The sequence below is a fragment of the Salvelinus namaycush genome, chromosome 4 (genome assembly GCF_016432855.1).
Source record: "Salvelinus namaycush isolate Seneca chromosome 4, SaNama_1.0, whole genome shotgun sequence".
Classification (NCBI taxonomy): Eukaryota; Metazoa; Chordata; class Actinopteri; order Salmoniformes; family Salmonidae; genus Salvelinus; species Salvelinus namaycush.
Window position 1 is genome coordinate 54,751,198 of NC_052310.1, and position 19,463 is coordinate 54,770,660.

General features: G+C 42.9%; 1 protein-coding gene across 1 annotated transcript in view; it reads right to left on the bottom strand.

The window, feature by feature from the left end:
• Positions 1-19,463, bottom strand: part of hhat (hedgehog acyltransferase) — a 133,032-nt gene that overhangs the window by 18,642 nt on the left and 94,927 nt on the right. Inside the window, exon 11 of the mRNA XM_038992012.1 lies at positions 18,905-19,049. Coding sequence (XP_038847940.1) covers positions 18,905-19,049 — 145 coding nt within the window. The remainder of the gene's footprint in view (positions 1-18,904; positions 19,050-19,463) is intronic.

Below are 19,463 nucleotides of genomic sequence, written 5' to 3' on the forward strand. Positions count from 1 at the left end.
CCCAAACATGTTCATATGGACCGGTAACAGAGTCTGACCATGGGCGAGTTCATTTTGCAGCACCCGGTGCTCTATTACTTCTTAAGTTGTTTGTTAACTACTGCTTTAGACAGCCTACTATTTGTGATGATAATCTTCATAGTTATGCTGCCATATCGTAGCGAGAGTTTCTGAAAAAGGAGCTAGCCAATATTTGCAATGATAATGAGAAAATAATCGCCTTTTTGACCGCCTGTTTAGGTCTTGCTTGTGTTTGATATGCTTGTACGAACATGTATTTTGTGTGGGCTACAACATGAAAAATAATAATAATAATTGCACTCAAATTTTAACATGTTGATCATATCTTTAGCAGCTACGTTAAAAAAAGTCAGGTTCCAGAGAATCTGAAATCGCAGCCACTCCGTTCAAGAAAATACAAGACACTTGTACAGATAAAATCAGGGCTATATACTAACCCCAAGACACGACAGGACGGTGTAAACACACTTTTATAGAGAAGATGGTCCTGACAGCACTAAATATCTGGAATGACTGGACATTCTTACTCAGCCTCACCACTGCTTTTAACAGCAGGCTGGGAAACTGTTTGTGGTGGGGAGAGTTCTACTAAGCTAACATATGGAATTGCTGTAATATGGTTAAAAAAATGATGGACCCCTGTAGGTATTTTATAAAATATTGAATTTGGCCTTTACAACTATAGCCCATAGAAACGTATTGAATAACATTCATAAATGGCAAAACAGAAAGTTAAAAAAAATATCAAAAGGAATAAGGTTTTGATGTTTCTGCCCTATCTAAGAAAGATCTGGAAATATTTGTTTTTTTTTTTAAACACATATTTAACCCCTTTTTTGTTGGCACAAAAATACCTTAATACTGCCATTCCTTTTTCAAACCAGCACCTGGTTACCTTCAGACGAGTCCTGTGACACTTGTGTGAGAGAACACCATCGTGTTCGTGAGAGTTTCCCTTTTCCACAGTGAGGTCATATTAGTTTGTAGCCCAAACGGTTCGGACGATACAGACAGCGCTGGCACATCAGCGTTACAGACGAGTCCCATGAGGCTTGTGGAGAATGAGAGCAAAACGGAGAACACCATCGTGTTCGTGACAGTCTCATCTTTCCATATTAGTTAGTAAACCAAACCGTTCGGATGTTACAGACGTTTTCATGAGAAGACTGATTTTCAGGAAGGGGAACATAGGCGGATGCGGTGCAAAAAAACATCTATAGCTTAAACTGACAGATTGTGATGGGAATTGTTTTGTTCATTAGATTGACGCACGGTTGTGTCAATAGACTCTTAATGGTTAAAGACTGGCAGAAAAAGTTTATGCACTCAAGAATGTCCACATTTGGTTTCCGCAGAGACAAGAGACAAAGGACGAGGAGAGACGAGGAGTAAAACAGAAAGATACATTTTACTCTGTTCATCATAAAAATGAAGAGAGGAAGGGAAAACAGAGATTTCAATAGAGAGAGTTAGACAGAGAAAAGAGAGAGGGATGTGTGTTGTGTGTCTTAATTTCAGTTCATTACATCATGTGAACAGACATAAGCCTTAGCCCTGAGAGGGGGCTCACCTCCCCTGCGGTGCCCCTGAGGGTGCCACAGGTGTCTTGCTGTGATACTGTAATTCCAGCCCACTGCCAGCCAAAGGGTCACGGAGAAGATTATAATGGAGAAGATTAGAATGTCCAAGGACAGACCCAGGATTAACATAAGAATTTAAGGCCAATTTTGGGAAGAGACACACCTCTATGTTACATTACACATCAGGTCGTATCCAAACCTATGGGGTTATCTTTGTTAAAAATCTAGATAATGATGTTATGTAGACAGTTTAAGAGTCCTTGGATGTCGTTTGTACCTATGATCACAGTACAGCCGTGCTAAAACCACAATCAATCGTGCCCCCTTGTGTATTATTGCATCAATGCAGGAGCAATCCAAATACATTTCTTTATATTCTGGCTAGAGCCAGTTTGCGCTGTTCTGTGAAGGGAGTAGTACACAACGTTGTATGAGATCTTCCGTTTCTTGGCAATTTCTCGCATGGTATAGCCTTCATTTCCCACAAGAATAGACTGACGAGGTTCAGAAGAAAGTACTTTGTTTCTGGCCATTTTGAGCCTGTAATCGAACCTACAAATGCTGATGCTCCAGATACTCAACTAGTCTAAAGAAGGGCAGTTTAATTGCTTCTTTAATCAGAACAACAGTTTTCAACTATGCTAACATAATTGCAAAAGGGTTTTCTAATAATCAATTAGCCTTTTAAAATGATAAACTTGGATTAGCTAACACAACATGCCATTCGAACACAGGAGTGATGGTTGCTGATAATGGGCCTCTGTACATCTATGTAGATATTCCATTAAAAATCATCTGTTTCCAGCTATAATAGTCATTTACAACATTAACAATGTCTACACTGTATTTCTGATCAATTTGATGTTATTTTAATGGACAGAAAATGTGCTTTTCTTTAAAAAACAAGGACATTTCTAAGTGACCCCAAACTTTTGAACGGTAGTGTATATCCGTAATCACGACTGTAGCAAGTTTTTTTCCAAAGGCTATGTGAGGTAACCCATTCTTCCGGTTAGAGACGGCACCAGAGCAGTGTTCAATATTATTATGGCATGTAAAAAGCTTCCAAACCTTTTTCTACAAATAACAAAAAATAACATTTCTCATTGGTCAAGTCCAGGTAGTTCCCGCTCTGTTTCATAAAACTTTCTTCAGTTTTGTGCCTAACGAACATGACCCAGAGTGGAGGGTTTGTGATTAGACTAAAAACGGCAGTTTGATTACTGTTATTAAGGATTCAATCAGAAACCTGTAATTAGCCAAAATGGCTGCCTTTGTGTGCTGATTAGCACCATAGAGGTCTGTAATAAGTACAAACGGGGAGAAAAGGCCACTCTGGGGTTCCGTCCCAAATGACACCATATTCCCTACATAGTGCCTTATAGGTTCTGGTCAAAAGTAGTGCACTATGTAGGGAATAGAGTGCAATTTGTGATGCATGAAATGGGCAATGTCATTAAGGTATATTATTCTTGGGATTTCCGCAATGCAGCTTTCGACTGCAATACAATTATTTAGTAGGTAGAGAATGAAGAGGTGTGGCTTGTGGAGTCGTTAGTCATTTACAGCCCAAATCAAATCAAAGTTAATTTGTCGCTTACTTACAAGCTCTTCCTCAACAATGCAGTGTTCAATATCAAATGTAAGAAAATAGAAAAAACAGAATATGATCTTAAGAGCATGGAATCAGTACTAGGTCATATTGTACCCACTTCAGCCCAATTCAATTTAAGCGTGTCCACAGAGCAAAAGAAGGATTATCAAATCAATGTTGTAGCTGCCGCTGACCCTCGAAATATGAAATAGTCTGTAACACTATTTGGATAGTCCATCTGTAGAAGCTCTGCAAACTATCTACAGACTAAATGCATGTCTGTTGATTTTCAACAAGAAAGTGTCTGTATTCTACAAGATATACAGTAAGTGTACAAAATATGCTCTTTCCATGATAGACTGACCAGGTGAATCCAGGGGAAATCTATGATCGCTTATTGATGTCACTTGATAAATCCACTTCAATAAGTATAGACGAAGAGGAGGAGACAGGTTAAATAAGTATTTTTAATCCTTGAGACAATTGAGACATTGATTGTCAATGTGTGCCATTCAGAGGGTGAATGGGCAAGACAAAAGATTTAAGTGCCTTTGAACGTGGTATGGTAGTAGGTGCCAGGCGCACCGGTTTGAGTGTGTCAAGAAGTGCAACACTTTTGAGTTTCACGATCAACAGTTTCCTGTGTGTATAAAGAATGGTCCATCACCCAAAGGGACATCCAACCAACGGCATGCCAGTGGTCGAAAACGGGTCAATGATAAGAGGACAAAGGAGGCTGACAAATTGTGCAGAGCAACAGACGGGCTACAGGGACAGTCCAGTACAACATTGGTGCCCAAAAAACCATAAAGGAATGCACAACTCGTCATACCTTGACACGAATGGGGTATGGCAGCCGACGACCTTACATAGTTCCACTTCTTTCAGAAAAAAACAAGAAACTGCAGTTGCTGTGGGCTAAGGAACAAAAACACTGGACACTGGAGAAACATTGCCTAGTCTGATGAATCTCGGTTCCTGCCGTTTCTTGCTGATGGGAGGACTAGGGTATGGAGAAAACCACTAGTGCATGCATCCATCCATCATGCCACGTGTCAACATTGCAGGCTGGTGGTGGTATGATGGTGTGGGGTGTGTTTTCATGGCACACATTGGGCCCCTTGATAAAAGTGGAGAAATGTTTGAATGTCACAGGATATCTGAACATCATTGCCAATCAGTTGCATCCCTTCAAGGCAGCAGTGTATCCATCTGTGAATGGATTTTTGCCACAAGGCTAGCATTGTCCAGGAATGATTCCACGAACATGACAGTGAATTCAGCTTACTGCAGTGGCCTGCCCAGTCAACAGATCTCAATCCAATTGAGCATCTGTGGGATGAGATGGAATGAGCTATTTGGAGTAGAGATCTACTACCAGCCAACTTAACACAACTGTGGGAAGCATTGGAGTCAACATGGGCCAGCATCCCTGTGGAACACTTTCAACACCTTTAGAGTCCATGCACCAACGAATTGAGGCTGTTCTGAGGGCAAAAGAGGGTGCATCTCAATATTAGGAAGGTGTAGCTAATGTTTTGTACACTCTGTGTATATTCGTAGAAACAGGTCTGCAACTTTTTATTGTAAGCCTCTCGCGAACCCAATTTTGGTGCTCACCCATGACTTGAGAATTGCTGCCTCAGACTAATGCATCATCAGCACTTTGGTACAACGCTGGTATTAAGAAGAAGCACCCTTTCCGCTAGCACTGACTCTAAATTAAACATTTTCATTGGTAGCACTGGTGCTCCCAACTAGAGAGCTGCATTCCCGCGGGCATGCCGTAGGATCTGCGGCCCCAACAGAGAGCAATGCAGCGCGGTCTGCATTTTTCATGCTGCGGGCGGGAGCGGGCATGCGGTAAGAGACAATTTTGGAATGAAAATCTTACTTGGTCCCCGCAGATTATTTAGAATGGTTGTCTTTGTATTTTAAATGTGTTATCTATTTTATTAAAAGCACCCCTGTTGCACTATTCACAAACTCTCATAGGATCATTCTGCTTTAAGTTCAGCAGCCTACCTCTCCTCTTGGGTGTGGGAGATCAAATGTGCCTATGCGTGGTCTCGATGAAATAGCCTGTTAGCTATACACTGTATACATTGGCAGAGAAGCACGGCGCAATAGTCTTTCTATGGAAATGAACTTCCTAAATATGATGGACCCTAAACTATAGCCTAACATTGACAACACATTTATTTGTCTACCTGCAAATTGTCCCGCTTCTATCAAAGTTATGCAAGATTATTTAGAACTGATTGTCTTCCTGTTTTGTAAGCTATTGCTTATCAATTGTATTAAAAGCGCCTCTGTCGCAATATCCACAAACTCTAATAGCCTAATTCTTGCTGATTTTCATTGTTTGTTAATATGGAAATGTAGGTTACTTAGTATTACAGTAATACGTGTGTGTAGTGTAAGTCTCCCTTCTCCAGTTGCACTGGCAGTAACCTATTGTCATATGCCATATAATGTTCTGCCACACTGTTGGTGGTCCCCGTGCAGCAGAAGGGGGATAGGAAGTGTGTGTGTGTGTGTGTGTGTGGGGGGGGGTTCTTAATATAATGCCAAACTCCAACCCTAATGAGGTCAGGATGACTGTAGGTAGGACTGATAGCTCTGCATGTCTCTGTGACGTCTCCTATCTCACACACACATGCATCTGTGTTGATGAAGCTCCTTTGAGTCTTACATTTACATTTAAGTCATTTAGCAGACGCTCTTATCCAGAGCGACTTACAAATTGGAAAGTTCATACATATTCATCCTGGTCCCCCCGTGGGAATTGAACCCTGGTCCCCCCATGGGAATTGAACCCACAACCCTGGCGTTGCAAGCGCCATGCTCTACCAACTGAGCCACACGGGACCACAGTCTTCATATCAGACATAATGATAGGTAAGTAAGGTGCGCTACAGTACAATCCAATTTCATAGAAGCCATCAGGTCTTTATCCTCCTCAACTATAATGGTTTTGACCCTGAAACACTGAGGAGATATCGCCATCAATGCATTTAGCTTTAACCAGGCTAGAGAGGATGGATGGATGAACATCAGTAGGAGGGCATCACCCTATGATGATATCACATAACCATCACCATCAAAGCAGAAGAGAACTTAACAGCATTATACTGTATCACCATCAGCAAATACCACCATGGGTACTGAAGGATGTGATAGTATTACAGTAATCACATCACCATCCATACTGTAAGTACAGCCAGGGGGACTTGACACACAGCTCCATCAGTATCTGTAACTAAAACTAATGAGGCAATAAGATATTTCACAAAACGAGGATTGTAGTACAGTAAAGACAAGCTAAGTATGTCCCAGATGGCACCCTATTTCATACATAGTGCACTATGCCATGGTCAAAAGTAGTACACTATAGAGAATAAGGTGCAATTTGGGACACACTCTAAAAAAATACATTCATTTGAGATGGGAATCTGTGTGAAGTGTAGCCTCTGAATAAGCTGTACTATACAACACATCACGTCGTGTGCTGTATATTCACTGTGGACTTAATTATTAAACAGAACAATGATATCTGGGAGTTTATATAAATCTGGAACCGTAGTGAAATGGAGTGAGTGAGGAGAAAGAGGAAAGGGAAAGAGGGAAATAGAGAAAGAGATTGAGATAGAGAGGTAAGGGAGAGAGAGAGAGGAGAGAAAGGGCGAGAGAGAGGAGAGAAAGAGCGAGAGGAGAGAGAGAGCAAGAGAGAGAGAGAGAGAGAGAGAGAGAGAGAGAGAGAGAGAGAGAGAGAGAGAGAGAGGAGTGCAGGGTGGGTTGGAAAGGGGATTGTTCTGTCTCTTCATCACTACCAGACAAGACACTGATTGTTTAAGAACAAATTCTTATTTACAATGACGGCCTACCCAGGCCAAACCCTCACCCAGACGACGCTGGACTAATTGTGCGCCACCCTATGGGACTCCCAATCACGGCCGGTTGTGACACAGCCTGGAATCGTCTGTAGTGACGCCTCTAGCACTGAGATGCAGTTCCTTAGACCGCTGTGCCACTCGGGAGCCCATAAATGTATGAAAGCCCCAGTTATTATTATTATTATTATTCAGGGACAGACCAACATTATTAATGTAAATAGTGAACAGTAAAGGGACTAGTATTGAGCCTTGTGGGACTCTTTTAGTTATGTTAAGAAAATTAGACTGCATCAGCAGATATACATTGACTTCTGTTGTGCAGGTAATTTTTTAACCAGCCGCATGCCACTTGGGCAAGAAAATATTTGGGTAGCTGCGTAGCAGCAGTGCATGAAAAACTGTATTGAATGCTTGCAAAATATCAATTTCAAAAAGGGCAGAGCAGTGCTGTTTCCGGTCTAGTTAACTATGTAATTTATAACTAGAGAAGCAGTCGAGATGGCGCGGTGTCCTGGCCTAAAGCCTGACTGGTGAGCATTCAGAATACATTTTAAATCTAAAAAGGGCCGCAGCTGAGAATTTACCAATAAGTTCCAATAAGTTCCGCTTCCGGAGTGTCATTAAAACTAAGTAAGCCTAAATGGTAAAGGTCACATAAGAACGCTTGCTCATTGAAGTGTTTTAAGTTTCTCTCAGTAATCAGGCGTGGTTTATTCAACATTGTGTTTCTGACACAGACAATAGGACAATGATAACTGAAGTCCATAGCAAAGACACCACTAGTTGAGTATTTATGAGGGTTATTTGTTAGTATGAGATCAATCAGAGTTGATTTAGCAGGACTCTTTACATTGAAACGAGTGGGCTCTGAAATCAGTTGGACTAAGTTCAGATCAATACATGCTGATTTAAGACAATCAGCCGAGAGAGTAAGCCAATCGAGATTCAGATACCCAATATCATTTATTTAGAGGCTATGAATGAGGTTAGTAGATCAGAGACAGTGTATTGGAAATTTCCAATAAAAAGCCACTGTCACAGGAGGGACAAGTAAAAATAACCCTTGACAGACAACATATACAGAACTCATAAACAGGCCAAAATGGCTCTTACAGGCAGGATTGATTGCGCCCGCTGTGAGGGAGGGAGGATGATAGATCCCTGCAACATACACTACAGTGCATTTTGGAAAGTATTCAGACCCCTTGACTTTTTGCACATTTTGTTACGTTACTGCCTTATTCTAAAATTGATTAAATAATAAAATTGCCTCATCAATCCACGCACAATACCCCATAATGACAAAAAAACTGAAATACGTTATTTACATAAGTATTGCTATGAGACTCGAAATTGAGCTCAGGTGCATTGATCATCCTTGAGATGTTTCAACAACGTGATTGGAGTCCAACTGTGGTAAATTCATTTGATTGGACATAATTTGAAAAGGCACACCTGTCTATATAATGTCCCACAGTTGACAGTGCACGTCATAGCAAAACCAAGCCATGAGGTTGAAGGAATTGTCCGTAGACCTCCGAGACAGGATTGTGTCGAGCTACAGATATGGGGAAGGGTACCAAAACATTTCTGCAGCATTGAAGGTCCCCAAGAACACAGCGGCCTCCATCATTCTTAAATGGAAGAAGATTGGAACCACCAAGACTCTTCCTAGAGCTGGCTGCCCAGCCAAACTGAGCAATCAGGGGGAGAAGAGCCTTGGTCAGGGAGGTGACCAAGAACCCGATGATCACTCTGACAGAGCTTCAGAGTTCCTCTGTGGAGATGGGAGAACCTTCCAGAAGGACAACCATCTCTGCAGCACTCCACCAATCAGGCCTTTATGGTAGAGTGGCCAGACGGAAGCCACTCCTCAGTAAAAGGCACATGACAGCCCGCTTGGAGTTTGCCAAAAGGCACCTAAAGGACTAAACTAAATTCTCTGGTCTGATGAAACCCAGATTGAAGTCTTTGGCCTGAATGCCAAGCATCACGTCTGGAGGAAACCTGGCACCATCCCTACGGTGAAGCATGGTGGTGGCAGCATCATGTTGTGGGGATGTTTTTCAGCAGCAGGGACTGGGAAACTAGTCAGGATCGAGTGAAAGATGAACAGAGCAAAAGTACAGAGAGATCCTTGATAAAAACCTGCTCCAGAGTGCTCAGGACCTCAGAATGGGGTGAATGTTCATCTTCCAACAGGACAACGACCCTAAGCACACAGCCAAGACAACGCAGGAGTGGCTTCAGGACAAGTCTCTGAATGTCTTTGAGTGGCCCAGGTAGAGCCTGGACTTGAAACGCACGCGACGCGAGCAGTGTAGTCAGGGTATTAGACGCATACTTGTTGAAAGATGAGACTTTTTGTCAGTATTTGAGGCAGATTGGCTTTTTTCCTCATAGCTAACGACACGGGGGATGTTGACGACTCCACCCTTTGGGAATCTCTAAAGGCTGTGACTAGATAGAGGTTACATTATTTCTTATACACCAGAGGAAGAAACGCACCAATACTAGGCTTAGAGAAATTGAAAGAGTTAGGGGAACAGGAGAACGTTTTTAGGATGAATTCCTCGAATGCAGTCCTTGAGAAGATCAAAGTTGAAATATGAATACAATTACCATCCTTTCGAAACGGATGGGCTCTTTACTTGCTAAAACGCAACAAAGTTATTTTGAACTGGGTGACAAACCACAAACTTTTAGCAAGACAGCTAAGGCATGTACAGGCATCTAGAGCTATTCACAAAATAAAAGACAAGAAGGGTAAAATAGTAACAAATCCGCAGGATATTAATAAATGCTTTGCACAGTTTTACTTAGAGCTATATCAATCAAAATGCGATGCTACTGATCCACAAACTATGGAACGCTTTCTCACTGAATGTTTACTTTTTCCCCCAAACAGCAAGGCCCCTGGGCCCGATGGATATGTAATAGAATTCTAAGTACTGCGCCAGTCTAGCTCCACTTATGTTGCGAATGTTTAAACATTCCAAAGAAAATGCCAAACTTCCGCAAACACTATGAGGCTACAATAGCACTGATCTTGAAAAAAAGAGATTCCATGGAGATGTCGTCTTATCGCCCCGATACTCCCCATAGAAAATGTGTTGAGAAAGATATTGGCTAACCGATTAAAAAATATACACTGCTCAAAAAAATAAAGGGAACACTAAAATAACACATCCTAGATCTGAATGAATGAAATATTCTTATTAAATACTTTTTTCTTTACATAGTTGAATGTGCTGACAACAAAATCACACAAAAATTATCAATGGAAATCAAATTTATCAACCCATGGAGGTCTGGATTTGGAGTCACACTCAAAATTAAAGTGGAAAACCACACTACAGGCTGAACCAACTTTGATGTAATGTCCTTAAAACAAGTCAAAATGAGGCTCAGTAGTGTGTGTGGCCTCCACGTGCCTGTATGACCTCTCTAAAACGCCTGGGCATGCTCCTGATGAGGTGGCGGATGGTCTCCTGAGGGATCTCCTCCCAGACCTGGACTAAAGCATCCGCCAACTCCTGGACAGTCTGTGGTGCAACGTGGCGTTGGTGGATGGAGCGAGACATGATGTCCCAGATGTGCTCAATTGGATTCAGGTCTGGGGAACGTGCGGGCCAGTCCATAGCATCAATGCCTTCCTCTTGCAGGAACTGCTGACACACTCCAGCCACATGAGGTCTAGCATTGTCTTGCATTAGGAGGAACCCAGGGCCAACCGCACCAGCATATGGTCTCACAAGGGGTCTGAGGATCTCATCTCGGTACCTAATGGCAGTCAGGCTACCTCTGGCGAGCACATGGAGGGCTGTGCGGCCCCCCAAAGAAATGCCACCCCACACCATGACTGACCCACCGCCAAACCGGTCATGCTGGAGGATGTTGCAGGCAGCAGAACGTTCTCCACGGCGTCTCCAGACTCTGTCACGTCTGTCACATGTGCTCAGTGTGAACCTGCTTTCATCTGTGAAGAGCACAGGGCGCCAGTGGCGAATTTGCCAATCTTGGTGTTCTCTGGCAAATGCCAAACGTCCTGCACGGTGTTGGGCTGTAAGCACAACCCCCACCTGTGGACGTCGGGCCCTCATACCACCCTCATGGAGTCTGTTTCTGACAGTTTGAGCAGACACATGCACATTTGTGGCCTGCTGGAGGTCATTTTGCAGTGCTCCTCCTTGCACAAAGGCGGAGGTAGCGGTCCTGCTGCTGGGTTGTTGCCCTCCTACGGCCTCCTCCACGTTGTGGCGAAATCCTGCACTTAAGTGCGCTGCCACTTTAAGAGCGCATGAGCAGTAGGAAGGAGGAGATAAAAGAGCTCGTTAAGCTCTATTGGGGAGAGCTCTTGTTGGCGCGACAGTTTGGTTTGTGTGTGCTATGCTGCAGAGGTTTTTTTGTTTGTCTTCACCGTATGTGGTTGTACAGTTTTTTGGATCAATCCTCGGTGTGACGTGGTTGTTCTCATTTGGGACCGCGATGGTTATGGATCAAATGGATTAGTAGCAACATTTGTTGCGAAGCGTTCAACTACAACCCAACATACCATCGGACAGTCAGACCGGATACCTGCACCCTCAAGACCACAGCTAAGCCCTCTCTTGTTCTCTTTTTCTCTTTCTCTTCACGCTATGTTCCAGTGCTTTACACTGCAACCGACTCTATTTCCTAAGTACATTGAAGTTTCATTGGAGCTGGACTAGTGTGTATATGAACACCACACATTCATACCCTCTGCACTCCTTCCCAGGAAGAAAATACAAACTATTGCAAATCCTCTGTGTGATGACTGGGTTCATTCATTATTGTATGAAGTTGCTGTTTATTTGCTCTGCCATTATTGTTATATGAGGTATGTTTGGTGGGGTTACCAAGAATTGTGGAAGGACTGATGTGATGTGGGATCTATAGGGTGTGTATTCTTTTTTCTCTCCGCTGGCTATCTGGTCAACAGGCTACACTCTAGGCAGTCTCTTCTGTTGATGTGTGTGGGTCTGGTAGTGGTACTCTCGCTGTTCTACTATTTTCCTTTCGGCAGGGTTAATACCTGCCTGGCGCCCGAACAAAATCTTCTTTACCTTTCTCTAATTAATACCGCTACAACGTCTCCTGATGTACTGGCCTGTCTCCTGGTAGCGCCTCCATGCTCTGGACACTACGCTGACAGACACAGCAAACCTTCTTGCCACAGCTCGCATTGATGTGCCATCCTGGATGAGCTGCACTACCTGAGCCACTTGTGTGGGTTGTAGACTCCGTCTCATGCTACCACTAGAGTGAGAGCACCGCCAGCATTCAAAAGTGACCAAAACATCAGCCAGGAAGCATAGGAACTGAGAAGTGGTCTGTGGTCACCACCTGCAGAACCACTCCTTTATTGGGGGTGTCTTGCTAATTGCCTATAATTTCCACCTGTTGTCTATTCCATTTGCACAACAGCATGTGAAATTTATTGTCAATCAGTGTTGCTTCCTAAGTGGACAGTTTGATTTCACAGAAGTGTGATTGACTTGGAGTTACATTGTGTTGTTTAAGTGTTCCCTTTATTTCTTTGAGCAGTGTATATTTCTGACATCATGCACCCTGACCAGGCCCGGGCCGACATATATACTACAATTTGAGACGCCTTTTCAACGTAATGTATCATGATCATAAAGTTGAGGCAGGGGTAATTGCTATTGACGCAGAGAAGGCATTTGATCAGATTGGGTGGAAGTATAATGATGTCGGTTGTGAATCATTTCGGGTTTGGAAAGGAATTTATTAATTGGATAAGAATTATTTATTCACATGTAGGAGAGTTAAAAAGGTTAGCCCATCAAACTTCAAATTATAAGAATAGTACACAACGCAGAACAGAACAACCAGGTTGGGGGTCAGTGGCCCAAGCCCGCGAACAGGAATATTCCAAGTTCAGACAGAAGGGGGGAGTCAGATCGCTATGATCGCCAGGAACTTTACCTTTGGTGTCTATTTTTAATTGTTGCGCTACAGTAGCTGAATTATGTTAAAATTTTCGGGTTTTGTTTCATTAAATGTATTTTATTTAATCTGGGTGCTTGCGTCACCTACTAACACCCTGGTACTATCCGTAGCTCCCGTTCTCCTCAGTCCGAGAAAACAGAGATAAAAGGTATGTGTTGCAAATTACTCCTTTGTAGATGTCCATAACGTGAAATAAATAAACATCCCAAGGTTAATGCTGTAGATATTGTTATAAGGGAGTGTGAGACTATTGAAACATGTAACTTTGAGAGTTTTATTGTTATTAATATAGTTTAGAGTGCTAAAAAGTGTTGCTAGCTAGCATGCCTTTCTGTGATGCAGCTGGTTAGCTGAGCTGGTGCTGGTGTTGCATTACGGGAGATGTAGTTTGGTCCTCTAAGGTCTTCATGGGATAGAGGCGATTTCACGTTGTAACTTGTTTGTGTTGCAGTGTTTTTGTACATGAGTTGTTGCATTTTGGTACTGTCAACACTGAAAGCACCTAGCAATGTATTGGGGATGTGAGACAGGATACGTGTTTTACCTTTCTTCATGCTCCTGTGTAGAACAACTTGTCAGATGGTGCATTGGAGACTGATGTGTTCCTGTCCTGTCTTTTCACAATACTATTGCAGATCGACATAAAAACCAAAAAGACAGTCGTGGTGTCGCTCTTCTTTTCTTGGTTCTCCTGTGGTACATATAAAGACCGCTACACACACCCAATGGCGTCCGTGGTAACCAATCAGGAAATGTCGCAGTCATTCCGCCTGTTCAAGGGCTGCCGACAGGGGTGCCCTATTTCGCCTGCTCTCTTCTCTATAGCCATAGAACCCCTTGCTACTCTCATTCGTGCATTTGCCGATATAGCGCCGGTTAAAATTAAAGACACGCAGCACAAAATTTTCCCTATATGCAGACGATGTTCTTTTGTTTTTGTCCAAGCCTAAAACTTCTATTCCACCCTTACTTAACTTGATAAATACATTCGGCTCCTTCTCTGGCTACAAGATAAACTGGCAAAAAAAGCGAATTGATGCCGATATCACGGCTATGGATATGTAATTTCTGCAATCTACCCCATTTAGAACAGTGATGGACAAGTTCACAAGCCTTGGCACTGTAGTGACAAGACAACTTGATCAGCTATTGAAAGCGAATTGGGATAAGAAAATGTATCAGTTTAAAAAATATATATATTTTTCGAAAACTGCCTATCTTCTTGGTTGGTCGTATAAACACTATTAAAATGGTTGTCCTACCTAGGTTTCTTTACCTCTTCCAATGTCTACCCAATTTCATACCACAAAGCTATTTTAAGAAACTGGATTCAATAGTAATTCAATTTATGGGATAACAAGGCAGACAGAATTTCAAAGAAGCATTTATGCAAGTACAAGATAGAGGGGGGCTTTGGCCTTCCTCACTTTAAACTGTATTATTGGGCTGATAATCTGAACATTGTGTCTTTCTGGAGGGAAAGTTTACCTGGGATGCGAGAGAATATGACTTCATGGCTTTTGATTGAGCAGGCCTCCTGTCAACGTTCCTCACTCCCTGCACTTATTAATAGTCCAGCATATGTGAAAAAAGCCACTTATGACTCTAATCCAGTCATTTGTCATACTCTTAGGATCTGGAAACAGATTAGGTATTTTCTTAACATACCCACTGTATACATTGACAGCCCGATTTGCCTGAATCATGCTTTCCACCCTGCATTGGCTGATATGGTGTATTCACAGTGGAGGGAGAAGAGGCTCACAACAATTGGTAACTAATACAATGATGGTCAGTTAGCTTCATTTCAACAATTACAGGGTAAGTTTAACATGCCAACAACACATTTTTTCAGATACCTCCAAATCAGGAATTTCTTAAGGACACATATCCCACAGTATGGCATTAAGCCAAATAATCCTACATTAGATAGCCTGATCCTTGTCAAACCCCATTCAAAAGGGTCGGTCTCTAGACTGTATGATGTGCTACAGGCCCACATAGAGGTATCCACAGACACTATTAAAAGAACAAGAACTTGGTTCAGAAATCTCAGATGAGGACTGGGTAGAAGCTCTCAGAAATATAAACCACAGTTCAGTGAATGCCAGACACAACCTTGTACAGTTTAAGGTGATACACAGGTTACATTACTCAAAAGTGAAACTGCATAAAATATTCCCGGACACCTCACCAATGTATGAGAGGTGAAAGCAGAATGAGGGGACGTTGACACACTTATTTTGGACATGTCCTAAGTTACATGCTTACTGGGCTTTCATTTTTGATTACTTACCTAAAGCCTTCGATAGAGTTCTAGCCCCAGACCCATTGATCGCTCTGTTTGGTACAGTTGATGGGAATAACCAGGAGGGGAAGGCTGTCTCACTTTGTACTCTATTAGCCAAAAGGCTCATATTGTAATTTTGGAAATTGGAGACTGTACCTACCTTTGAAATGTGGTTACGGGATTTAGGGAATGTAAGATTCCCTAAATTCCCTAAAAGATTCAATACAATACCTCCAATAGAAGTCCAATGTTTTACAAAATATGGCAGCCGATACTGGATAAATGTTCTAGTCCCGCTTCATAACTGGGTTGATGATCTGCTGCTACTCTGTGCTGTGCTCCACTCAATATTTATTTTTGGCTTAACTACACTGCTTGTAATGACTATATACGTTCTTATACATGTACCACCTAATAGGATTTCGTTTTATTTTGTGTATGTGTGAGTTTTGTCCTCTAAATTGGCCATCGCATTCAACAGTACAATGAATGTCAATGTTTGTATCGCTGTCTTTTTTATATAAACATATGTTTTTTTTAAAGATAGGACAGGATAAGCCTAGTAATAAAGGGAATTAACTGAAGGGCTTGGGCTATCAGAGAGTCAATGGCAGGAGTGAAGCACAGGAGAGCTGAGAAATGTCCACTCATGCATTGTGACGAATGATTACACTTCAACTGTCCAACAAGGCTCATTGGAACTGAACTCGACGTGATAGAAACGAATAATGAGCGCAAGGATGTGAGACATTTTAACGTTATAACCTTTACCCCCCCCCCCCACATTAATGTATGGCCCTCGTGTGAAGAGGAAAAAACTAATTCTCACTTGTTTCACATATACAGTAATTGCCATAGGATGATGTCAAGAGAGAAAATGAGAGCGTGCGAGAGCGAGACAAAAAGGTAAAAGAGAGAAATCTAGATTGAAAAGAGCTGAGTGAAAGAGAAAGCAAGTGGATCAAGAGAGGGAGGTGGAGGGAAAGAGGGATGGACCAGAGTCTTGCTTTAGGCATTAATTAATTGAGCAGAAGAAAGTGCCCCGGGGAGATTGGAAAGGGTCAGGAGCTGGCACAGCCGTGCAACAGATGTCTTCCGGGCTATAGCCACACTCTCCCTGTCAAAATGTCACCAGCCAACCAGCACAGACTGCACAGTCCAGATTCCACCAGAGTCAACCAGCACAGACTGCACAGTGCAGGTTTTATACCAGAGAGTAGTTTAGGTTAGACTGCAGTAAAAGTACAGAAAGCTGTTTGGACCAAAAAATATTCTTGGAGAAAGAGGTTCCGTTTGAGAAATGATGCCTGAATAGTTGTGTGAAGGAACAAGGGTCTGGAAAGTGTAGTTTAGACAATGTGAATGAAAAGAGCTCTCACTAGGATAAAGGTATGTGCACTTTGTGTTAGAATGTTCAGAGCAAGAGTCTCTCTTTTTAGTACCATTACCTCACTGACACAATGAAGTGAATTCAAAGTGCATTTAGGGCTTATACACTTTACGAGATTAAAAAAAGACGAACAAAATAATGAATGGGACAATCACTTCTTACAGAGAGCTTACAGTATAGAGGTGTGATCACACCTATGATGATGGCTCTTATGATACTGTATCTATGCCCCCTACCGCACCCAGTAATCACATCCACTAGAAATAGATAGGTTCATACTGAGACCAGGGCCCATATCCACAAAGCATCTTAGAGTAGGAGTGTTGATCTTGGATCAATTTCGCCTTTTATATCATAATGAATAAGATTATATGGACAGGTTGGGATCTGATCCAGCACTCCTACTCTGAGATGACTCTGATTCTGTCCTAAATGACACCTTATTCCCTTTATAGTGCACTACTTTTGACCTGGGCCTATAGAATGGTTCCTTTGCTCTGCCGGTGAGAGACAATGTTATTGTCTGCATGGTATAATTACCTGCTTGTGATGCACTTTGTGACACAGGAAGAGGGAGAGGGAGGGGAGGGAGGGATGCAGGTAGAGTCCTAGGGAAGGGGCTACTGATGGAGAATAGGGTAAACTCTAATGTCATGATGTGGCAAGATCAGACCCACACTACAAGGTTAGAGCCATGCATTTGTGATAGTCATTGGAATACAAACTCCAAAAAAGAGGTGTGTGTGAAGGGGAGAGCGCAACTTTTCCGTTGAACACTACTGGGCTATCATCTCCATGTCAGTGGCTGGGCTACACTCTTTGAGAAAGGGTCGAGTTACGATGAGAATAAGCTGGATTGTGGAAGTTGTGGAAGCTTGGATGTTGTGGAAGCTTGGATTGGAAAATGAAGAACATCTGGGAATATGGAGCTTCTGCCAGAAGTGAATTGGTAGTGCGTGTGGGTGTCGGGTGTGTGTTTGCGTGCTTCTGTTCGTGTCTGTGTATGTGTGTGATGGTAGTCCATCTCAACAAGTGGAATCAGTGGAAGCAGCAGCAGCAGCAGGGTGGGCAACTGTCCTGCAGTACTGTATGTTGCTGCCAGACCAATGCCGTGTCCCAAATGACATCCTATTGCATTTATAATGCACTACTTATGACCAGAGCTCTATGGACCCTGGTCAAAAGTAGTGCACTATATAGGAAATAGGGTGTAATTTGGGCGTTAAACCAGAGGTGGTGGTGGTAAGCCAGACCATCTGGTTAGAGAACTATGTATGCTGCAGTGTTTCCAAAGGATTATTCTCTAGGTGGAGCACAAAGCAACATCCAGGTCAATAGTAACCAACAGAAGCCAAACTATTTTAGGCAGGAGGGAACATGGCTCCGTGTGTTGTGTGTGTGAACGCATCTAATCATCATTAGTTTTCATGCTTCGTAAAGGGACTGTGCCATCACATTTTTGGGGAACACATTCAACACAACCACAACCTCAGATCTAAAACCCTTATGTAATACTATAAAAAAATAAGAACAGTGAGGATTTTTTTTTACCCCCTTTTTCTCCCCAATTTTGTGGTATCCAATTGTTAGTAGTTACTTTGTCTCATCGCTGCATCTCCTGTACGGACTCGGGAGAGGCGAAGGTCGAGAGCCATGCGTCCTCCGAAACACAACCCAACCAAGCCGCACTGCTTCTTAACACAGCGCGCATCCAACCCGGAAGCCAGCCGCACCAATGTGTTGGAGGAAACACCGTACACCTAGCGACCTGGTCAGCATGCACTGCGCCCGGCCCGCCACAGGAGTCGCTAGTGCGCGATGAGACAAGGATATCCCTGCCGGCCAAACCCTCCCTAACCCGGACGACGCTGGGCCAATCGTGCTCCGCCACATTGGCCTCCCGGTCGCGGCTGGCTGCGACAGAGCCTGGGCTCGAACCCAGAGTCTCTGGTGGCACAGCTAGACCACTGCGCCACCTGGGAGGCCACAGTGAGGATTTTTGTCCTCACTGATTTGTAGGGACGGAATCAGTCAATCTACTGGGAACTCAATCGAAAGAAAGCCAGTGGTCAATCCAGAGTACCACAGAATGTCAGGGAAGATGGGGATATTCTTGGGTTGATATAGTAGATAACTCACCTTGTATAAAGACCCTCTTCCACATGATCCTGCCGACATGGTTTTCCCCAAGGAAGATGAGGTTGGACAGAATGAGCATGGCTGTGGAGAAGGCTGAGATGAGAGCCAAACATCGCCTCCTCATGGCTGGGGAGATACAGCGCTCCTAGAGATGGGAGGAGCAATGCAGTCATCATAACAGTTACAGTAGCACACAGAGGAAAGAGCAACATAAGTTACAGTAACATACAGAAAGAGGGGCAATATAAACACAGTGGAGAATGCCTCCGGGGAGAGACAGCGCTCCTACAGAGGGAGGAGCAACATGCTGTCACTACTAGGTATGTGACAACTGGACAATTTTTCTTAATGTTTAAAAAACTATTTTCCTTATCGGTTTTCCGTTAACACGATAAGAACATTTTGTAAAATTCCAAGTGAATACACAATGCAGATGGTCTACATCACGCTTTCCTTTTTTTCACGAGAGTGGCTCGTGTAACTTGTTGTTTTCATCCAATTAGAAGGCATCAAACCGTCACTAGGCAAGTTAATAGGAGATACAGTATCTAGACTAATC